General features: G+C 41.3%; 1 protein-coding gene across 1 annotated transcript; it reads left to right on the top strand.

Moving 5' to 3' along the window:
* Positions 1-6,897: 6,897 nt before the first annotated feature.
* Positions 6,898-8,041, top strand: LOC130737768 (uncharacterized). Its single transcript, XM_057589612.1, has 2 exons — positions 6,898-7,392; positions 7,553-8,041. The coding sequence occupies exons 1-2, from the start codon at positions 7,134-7,136 to the stop codon at positions 7,819-7,821; spliced, it is 528 nt and encodes a 175-aa protein (XP_057445595.1). The 5' UTR covers positions 6,898-7,133; the 3' UTR covers positions 7,822-8,041.
* Positions 8,042-9,390: the final 1,349 nt, after the last annotated feature.

The following is a 9,390-nucleotide window of genomic DNA, read 5'->3' as shown; positions in this document are numbered from 1 at the left end:
GCAAAGCACTTATACCAGATCAGCATCGATTCAGGACATGAAAAGAGCAGATGCGAATCAGATTCTTCCTCTAAAACGCACAATGGACACAATACTTCCTCAGCCGAATGAAATACTTGTCTCTTGAGCAGATTTTCACGAGTTTGAATTCGTCCCAACAATACTCGCCATGCAAAAGCTTTGATATTTGAAGGAGCTGGCGCAGCCCAAATCCAATTAAAAACAGATTCTGGTTCTTCTAAGTATTAAGCCTGCAAAAAAACATAAGATGAGTTAACAGTATAAGATCCTCCCCCATCTAATTTCCAACTCCATTCATCATGTTTGTTCTCAACCAATCGAACCCCTTGCAAAACAGCCAATAACTCCTCAAGCCAACGCACCTCATGACCCGGTAAATTCCTCCTCCACCGGAAAGTCCACTGCCACACCCCATCCACCCATTGGCCCATATTCTTCACATATTCCCTCTTTTGACAGGACAGATTGTATAAACGCCTAAAGCGGAGTTCCAGGCCCCCTATTCCCGTCCAGTTTTCAGTCCAGAACTGCCTCTCATTACCTTCAAAGACAGATTTCTGCAAGCTGTCCCTAAACCACGACCAACCATTATCCACATTAATTGATTGTATCTCCCTCCACTAAGCTGACTCGCCACAAGAATTGCAATTTGCTTTAACCACCTTACACCACAGGCTGTCCGGTTTTGTTAAGAACCTCCAATTCCACTTCCCTAAGAGTGCCATATTAAATAGCCTCCAATCCTTAACCCCAAGGCCACCATGAGTCTTAGGTTTGCACACCTCTGACCATTTGACCCAATTAATTTTTTTACCAGCATCAGCACCTCCCCATAAAAAGTCCCTCATAATTCCAGTACATATTGACAACACCCCAATTGGAATCTTAAAGAAAGAGAGAAAAAATAATGGGAGAGCAGACAAAACACTTTGGATTAAACATACCCGTCCTCCAAAAGATATGTGCTTTTGCTTCCACAGAGAGAGCCTCCCCCTCATCTTTTTGATGACCGAATCCCATAATGACAAACTCTTCAGTCTACCACCTACTGGTATGCCCAGATACACAAACAGAATTGTCATCAATTTACAGTGAAGGATAGCTGCAAATCTCCCCAAACAATCTCGTTCCACCACCACCCCCAGGGCCGGTCCCGACATTTTGGAGGCCCTGGGTTAATAATAAAAATAGACCCCTAAATTTTTTTTGGAGAAAGTTTAATAGGAAAACTAAGCTAAAAAAAAGGCCTTTTACAGCGCTTCAGACCTCTCGCCGCTGTTAAATAGTATACCGCGGTACGAAGCGCTGTAAAAGATTGACTATTTACAGCGCTTTTTTAAGTAAAAGCGCTAGCGCTTTTTTAAGTAAAAGCGCTGTAAAAAGTATTCGAATTATTTTTGGGGCCCTTCTTTTTTGGAGGCCCTGGGCTATGGGCCTACTTGCACAGGCCCAGGGCCGGCCCTGACTACCCCTATTAGCTTACTCTTATGAAAATTTACTTTGAGGCCGGAGACGAGTTCAAAGCATCTCAATACACACTTAATTGTCTGCACATTCTGTATTGTTGCATCACCTACAAACACAGTTTCATCTGCAAACTGTAACATAGAAACTTCTATGTTTGAATCCCCTCTAAATTAGAACCCCTTGAATCTGCCCATGTTTATTGCTTGTGAGAAAAAACTACTAAGACCTTCAGCCACAATCAAAAATAAAAATGGAGCAAGTGGGTCACCTTGGGGAAGGCCTTTAGTCATCATAAATTCCTCACATGGACTCCCATTTACTAACACAGAAACAAAGGCTGATTTGAGACCGCTCATGATCCACTGAATCCACTATCTACTAAATTGCATTCTCCCCATCATATATTCCAAGAACTCCCAACCCACTCACTGAATCATATGCCTTCTCGTAGTCAACTTTGAATATCAATGTCGCTTTCTTCGTTTTCTTTGCTGCATGAATTACCTCATTTACCACCACCACACTGTCTAACATGTTACGGCCTCCCAAGAAAGCAAATTGATTATCACTAATCACCTTTGACAACACTCTCCTCAACCTCAATGTCAGCACTTTTGATACCACCTTATATATACAGCCAATCAAAGAGATAGGTCTAAAATCATTTAAGCCAAGTGGAGAATTTACCTTAGGAACCAATGCAATAAACGATGTATTACTACCTTTTGGCCACACCCCTCTACTCCAAAACTCATCAAGTACTCGAATAAAATCTGGTTTCATTAAATCCCAAAATTTCTGAATAAATTTGAAATTATAACCATCCGGACCAGGGCTTTTATCTCCACCACAGTCCCATACAGCCTCCTTTATTTCTTCCTCTCCAAACCTAGCAGTAAGCAACATGTTATCGGCCTGAGATAGAGTTCTAAATGGCACACCATTGAGGCATGGGCTAGCCCACTTACCAGCTGCAAACCGCTTTTCAAAATAATTATTTACTTCCTCCTTCACCTTTGTGGTATCCTCCTCCCAGCTCCCATCAATCATCAATCCTACAATCGAATTTGAGCGCCGACGCCAATTAATTAAAGAATGAAAATACCTTGTATTCTAGCCTCTCGTCTTTAGCCATTGGGATTTGGATTTCTGAAAAAGGAGAGATTCCTGGTGCTTGAGAACTGACCAAAATTCACTAGTCAACTGTCTTCTGGTGTCCACCTCTGTGCTAGATAGCCCCAAATTCTCCTCCTTTTGATCTAGCTCGTTGATTTGCTGCACAAGCCCATTCCTCATACTCTTCAAGTCTCCAAATACATCTTTATTCCATTCTTTTAATTTCAGTTTCATCCCTTTCAGCCTCTCTTTAAGCACATAAGCACCCCAACCTGTTGCAGCAGTCTCTGACCATACCTGTTTCACAAAATCAGAAAATCCAGGATGCTTTAACCAGCAATTTAACACCCTGAATGACATCGGGCCCCAATCCTGAGAGATGGATCTCAATAGTAGTTGACAATGATCAGAGATATCCCTACTAAGACCCACCTGTTCACAACTAGGCCATTGCATTAGCCATTCATGTGAGACAAGAAATCTATCAATTCTGCTCTGGGCTTGTCCATTCGGTACGTACCATGTATATTTACGCCCTGCCAACGGCATATCCAAGACCTCCATCGCCTCAGCAAAATTATTAAATTCATTAATTTCACGCCTTTGTGATCCATGCTCTGCAGCTACACCCTTCCGTTCTCCTTCCGATCGTACTGCATTAAAATCTCCGCCCAAGCACCACAGTAATGAAATGCAAATGGACTTCCAACCCATCAATTCACGCCATAGGCTCCTCTTCTCCTCAATTCTGCAAGGAGAATATATATTCACAACCACAGAAACTTCATCCATCTCCCCCTACTTTCCTATCAATCAAAGAAAACCTTGGCCCCTCACACAATCAGATGAAAAGCACCTCGTTTCCAAATACACAAGAGTCCGCCTCCCCGATTTACTGCCAATAAAGCCTGCCACTCTAAATCAGCGTCCCCCCATACCTAAGAACATATATGTACATCCAAGACCTCAAGCTTTGTCTCCTGAATCAGTAACATGCCAATTTGCTCTTTCACCACTAGCTCCTTAATCACCCGTATTTTAGCCGTGCTTCCTACCCCTCTCACATTATATGATAACAGCTTCATTGGTCATCAGCTTCTTCCCCTCTTGGCTCCACAACCGCCAAATCCCCTGCCTCTTGAGCATCCCTGTGTTCCATAGCTACCAATTTTGACAGAATAATCCCTTCATCCCCTACGGCCATAGCCTCAAATGATTTTCCCAGCTCCCAGATTTTCCGAGCCTCACCCTCAACATCTCTGAGCCAAATCAATCAGATGAAAAGCACCTCGTTTCCAAATACACAAGAGTCCGCCTCCCCGATTTACTGCCAGTGAAGCCTGCCACTCTAAATCAGCGTCCCCCCATACCTAAGAACATATATGTACATCCAAGACCTCAAGCTTTGTCTCCTGAATCAGTAACATGTCAATTTTCTCTTTCACCACTAGCTCCTTGATCACCCGTATTTTAGCCGTGCTTCCCACCCCTCTCACATTATATGATAACAACTTCATTGGTCATCAGCTTCTTCCCCTCTTGGCTCCACAACCGCCAAATCCCCTGCCTCTTGAGCATCCCTGTGTTCCATAGCTACCAATTTTGACAGAATAATCTCTTCATCCCCTACGACAATAGCCTCAAATGATTTTCCCAGCTCCCAGATTTTCCGAGCCTCACCCTCAACATCTCTGAGCCAAATCGACTTCTGATAATGACTACAAGTACCTAAGATAGACTTACTAGTAGAAAATAATGAAACATGTGGCCTGCAACTTCCTTCCATGTTCGCAGAGCATCTCTACCTTCCCACAACGCCTGGGTCAACTTGGGCATCACCACTCCTCCTCCCAGAGATGCTTTGGGGACGCCGAAGTAGAGTGAATGGAAGGTGGGATGGTAAGGGGTCTCTCACAGAAACAGATGAAGAATCATGGCAAGAAAGATTAAGGTTCAAGCGCTCCTCTCTATTCTACTTCTTGCGTTTTCCATGGGTATTGACCCCATCTGGAATTGACAAACTCGAATCCCCATCCACACGAGTTGGGACATGAAGCTCTTGTCCCTGGATCGGGCTATCACGACCCGCTTCTACATCCTGCTGATGTGGGCTTGTTTGATTCAGGTTAGGCTCATGAGTACCCGGATTTTGATTGTCAAAATCACCCCCTCCCTGCACATTTTCTAAATTGCCCTCCACTTGTCCCTGCACATTCTCTATATTACCCTCCTCTTGCCCCTCAATTTGAATATTAGTAATAGCCACATTTTCTAATTCTTCTTGGCCCACCACCTCGTTATTTATTCCCTCATTTTCAGCAACAAATAATGCCCTCATGATTGGTGCTTCAGCAGTTGTAACGGGAATAACTACATCTCCCTTGGAACCATGATTGTTACTGTCTCCAATAGAATGATTTGAATTCCGAGGTGTATCATACCGGTCCTCATTCTCATCTAGGTTCTGTTCACCTTCCACACTGCCGATCTCTGATGCCTCCGGCGTGATCGCTCCACCATGGAGGGACCAATCTGATTGCACGTCGTCTTCCTCCTCCGACTCATCCGAACAACAATTCTGTTGCTCTGGAAATCCTGATTCCTCCATCACCCTAACTGTGTATGTGATGCCATTGACCATTATCTTCCTTTCTAGGGTAATGAAATCCAGAGCTATTGTTCGATTTTTGTAGCCTTGCAAACTCCAAAACAGAAAATGTGTTCGTCCTCTCGTCAATCTTAATAACATCTCCAAGTTGCAAAACAAAGTGCTTAAAGCACTCAAGAGACCACATATGTAACAGGATCCCTGAGCAACGAATCCATGTTACCCTGTTTATCGAAGCAATCATTGGTGACCATGGTTGCACCGCCTCTAAGAACTCCCCTAACCAGCCCTCCGCATCCTGCAGTATGTCCTCAACATTTACGCCTTTTGGGCCAGTAATTAAAACCTGATCATCACCCATGTAACAAATCTGCAGGGTATGATTACCTTCAACCATGAATGCGTTTTTGAGAAGATGAATAGAATCCATATTTTTCAGTGTACCAACAAAACTCCTTGTCAGCCACCCCACCCCCTGTGGCACCTTCGGTCCATTCCACAATTCAAGTCCCGCCATGCCACTCTTCTCCGTTGTTCCTGGTTTTTGCCACTCACCTTCTGTCCCTTTCCCTGATTTCATAGCTTGCGCGTAGGACTGGAACTTCCTCCTACTGTTACGTTCCTGCCATACACGAGGTACTTTGGAAACAATCTTCTTGTGTATGTCCCGAGCTCCTGTCCCCTGTGCTGGTTTTTATTCTTTGGCATATTTGGCAAGGTTAACTTGCACCTTTGTAGTACCAATCACTATCTGGGCAAGTCTATTTTCAAGTTCCCTTGGATCCCTCACATCACGAAACCTAACAAAACCAAATCTCATCCCCTTCTTATTTCTCCTATTTGCTATGAAAATATCCCATACTCGCTCATACCATTGAAAAATCTTCCACATGGCTTCCACCCCATGATCATCAGGGAAGTTAGAGAAGAAATATGACGTGATATTCCCTTGCCTCCTACCATGGACCATCGTCCATCCATTGTCGCTATGTGCGTGGCCTTCTTTCTCCCTGACGTTTCCCCTCCCACTCTCCTTCACTCTCCCTCTACCTCAATAATCTTCCACATGGCTTCCTTTTAATTATTGAGGTTAATTTTCCTTTTTTTATTTAAATGAAAAAAAATTCAGGTGGCCTCATTAATCGGACGTGACGATGCCACATGGGCCACCGGAGCTCTGGCGTTGACCCTAAAGGGTGGAGGAACCAAAACCAATCATTTCCCCAAACGTTAGGGACGATCGTCCACATTTACTCCGACAAGGGACCAAAGTCAAATATGGGGTAAATGATAGGGATCAAAAACTTAATTAAACCTAGTTTTAAAAATTGAGAGATGCTATATGGTATAACACTTCTATAGCATGATCACCAGGAACCATTGTATGTAGTTATTTGCGGAAATCATCTTGGATGTGTGGATGAGAAAAGAATTATTTAATATGTAAATCAACGGTGCACAATTAGTCGTGCGTTATCGTGGACAAACCAGTTGTATCAATAATCATTTCCCTTAAAAAATTGATTGAAATCGTTTTAAAATCAAGTAAAAAATTGTTTGAGTTCTATTTTTCTAAAAAACAAGTTGAATTAGTAAGATAGAGGTGGAGGAAAAGTTGAGTAGTTGACTTCCGGTCGCTAGAGGGGAACTACAACATAGATTTCATATTCTCCTTCTAAGCATACCCACCAACATCACCAAATTAAAAAGTTAATTTGGCAACTTTCCATCATCAGAAGTCAGAACAATTCCATAATTTTCATGTCTCGCTCCCTTCGCACTCCCTATATAAACCCCCCATAAACTCCTAATATTCTCACTAAAGAAACAACACACAAACTAAATCATATACTTCACATCATACACATTCCCTTCCTTTAATTTATTCTGCATCAGTGAATTAATCTTCAGGTCATATACCATGGCTGTGAAATTCACACAACCACTTATCATGCTAGTTATAACTGTTTCAATGTTTGCTGTTAGTATGGCCAACAAGGACTGGTCCTCTGGTTTCAACTACACAGATTGGTGGTCCAGATTTGGGAATCATCACCACAACAAAACACAACAACAACCGAAACAGATACTTGTGGGTGGTTCTGAGCATTGGCACTTCGGTTACAATTACTCTGATTGGGCCATCAAGAGTGCTCCATTTTACCTTAATGATACTCTAGGTAAATTTTCTTGAGCTAACTCTTCCTCATTAATTTTTGCAAGCATGTCACGCTTGATTGCAATTGAGATATGCTAGCTAAAATGAATATTAATGTACATTTACATGAAAACTTATAATACTAACTTTACTACTATAATTATATGAATTGATTTGTGCAGTTTTCAAGTTTGATGCTCCAAACACCTCTACTTTCCCACACAGTGTTTACATGTTCAAAGATATCTACAGCTTTATGAATTGTGACATTAAAAGAGCTAAGATGCTGGCGAATCCTACACAAGGAGCAGGAGAGGGCTTCATGTTTGTGTTGAAGAAGTGGCAACCTTACTTTTTTGGTTGTGGCGAGCGAAACGGCTTCCACTGCAATAATGGGACCATGAAGTTCGCCGTGATGCCAATGCTTCGTCCCTTCTGGTCCTGGCCATGAAAAATTGCTGGAGCAAGCCAGCAACAAGCTATCTCCTAAAAACATTGTTGTGGCTTGTTATAGTTTCTATTTGCACCTATATATGTTTCAAGCTTTTTGGCAAATAATTAAGCTTGTCCTTTTTTGGTTGATTTTGATGAATTTAATATACTTTTCAAATTGTAATGCAATCCGATACATTGTTAAGAGATTAATGGATATGCTCCGTCTGTGTAAAGAAGTTTTACACTGACGTCCAATCACATTATGTCACATAGGACTAAGTGGTTACAAATCTTTTTAACTTTAATTAGTAAATTAATGAATTGTTGATGTGGCGGAAATCAATTGTGTGCATGTGTAAAAACAGTTTACACTGTCAGTACATCTCCCATTTTCTCATTTGTAAAAGCTTTAGCTTTTTATGAGTAGCTTGTTTAATTTTATTTTCATAAATGAACAATAGAACTTATATTTATAAGGTCGATATGTGTTCAATGTCTCTGCAGGTGTAAGTAAATCCTTAAGTGGATCTTTCGGGCGTCATGCTCTAAGTGTTTCATCTCGGTCCATTATGAGTCCGCTTGGACACTTTGCTAGTTGGACCACGGTGGTATCATGGGTCTTATAAGAACTCAAGTAATGCTAAGAATGATAAACATATTATGTTAATGAACGATAGAACATCTATTTTTAAGGTTAGTATCTATGTTCAATATCTCTGCAGGTGTAAGGGAAGTCCGTAAGTGGAGCTTCTGGTGCATGGTTAGCTTTATGTCATCATGCTTTATCTCATCCATTTGTGAGACAAGTCGAACACTTTGTCAGTAGGACCGGGATGGTCCTTTCCTGAACTAGGTTGTGCAGGCCGCCCTCATGTGTCTGCTTAAGAGCAAATCTTGTGAGTTGCGACGTTGTTAGGCCCTATGGCTTAAGAGCCCACTGGAATACATGCTTTGCAGAAAATAAAAACTTGATCAAAAGGAAATTACCTTTATGACATGTTCTACTAATGACTTTCTAGAATTTAATAGTTTAAAAACCTCGAATTTTTAAATTAGGGTGGTAGGTACTTAAACGGTCTTGAACAATGTTAATTCATGTAGAAGATAGTCTCTAATCTCTATATCATTTTCAAAGATTAAAACTTCTGTCCCTTTTATTCACTTTTCGTTTGAATAAAATAGAAAATAAGTCATTTTAAAAGATTAAATTAGAGGAGGAAAATAAATTGTCTCGTGTATAACACATGCAAGTCATGAAATGAATGATTTTTATACAAACGTAGGAAAGTTTTAGGGTCTACCATCCAAAACATAAATTTCATGGTGGCTAACAAGGTCAAGTTTAAGGAGCGTGTGTGCAAATCTTATCCTAAAAACGATTCTTAAATCTTAACCAACACAGGTTTGCATCAAGAACAGAACAACACAGAAAACCAGCATTAATAAATGGTTTCAACGAAACCTTTTGTAAACCATTCTAGAATTTCAAAGAGTATTGAATCTGACAGATAAAGGACATGCGCAAGTAACCATTGAAGCTGATTTCTGATTGTTGAACATATACATGACCACTAACTAGTAAGAT

The sequence above is a fragment of the Lotus japonicus genome, chromosome 2, assembly GCF_012489685.1.
Source record: "Lotus japonicus ecotype B-129 chromosome 2, LjGifu_v1.2".
Classification (NCBI taxonomy): Eukaryota; Viridiplantae; Streptophyta; class Magnoliopsida; order Fabales; family Fabaceae; genus Lotus; species Lotus japonicus.
The sequence above is the reverse complement of the archived record's forward strand: the minus strand, read 5'-3'. Positions and strand labels throughout refer to the sequence as shown.

Bases quoted from the DNA above. Each gene is read 5' to 3' on its own strand.
- LOC130737768 (XM_057589612.1), top strand. From the start codon at position 7,134: ATGGCTGTGAAATTCACACAACCACTTATCATGCTAGTTATAACTGTT. The intron at 7,393-7,552 runs GTAAATTTTCTT...TGATTTGTGCAG, and splicing joins TTACCTTAATGATACTCTAG to TTTTCAAGTTTGATGCTCCA.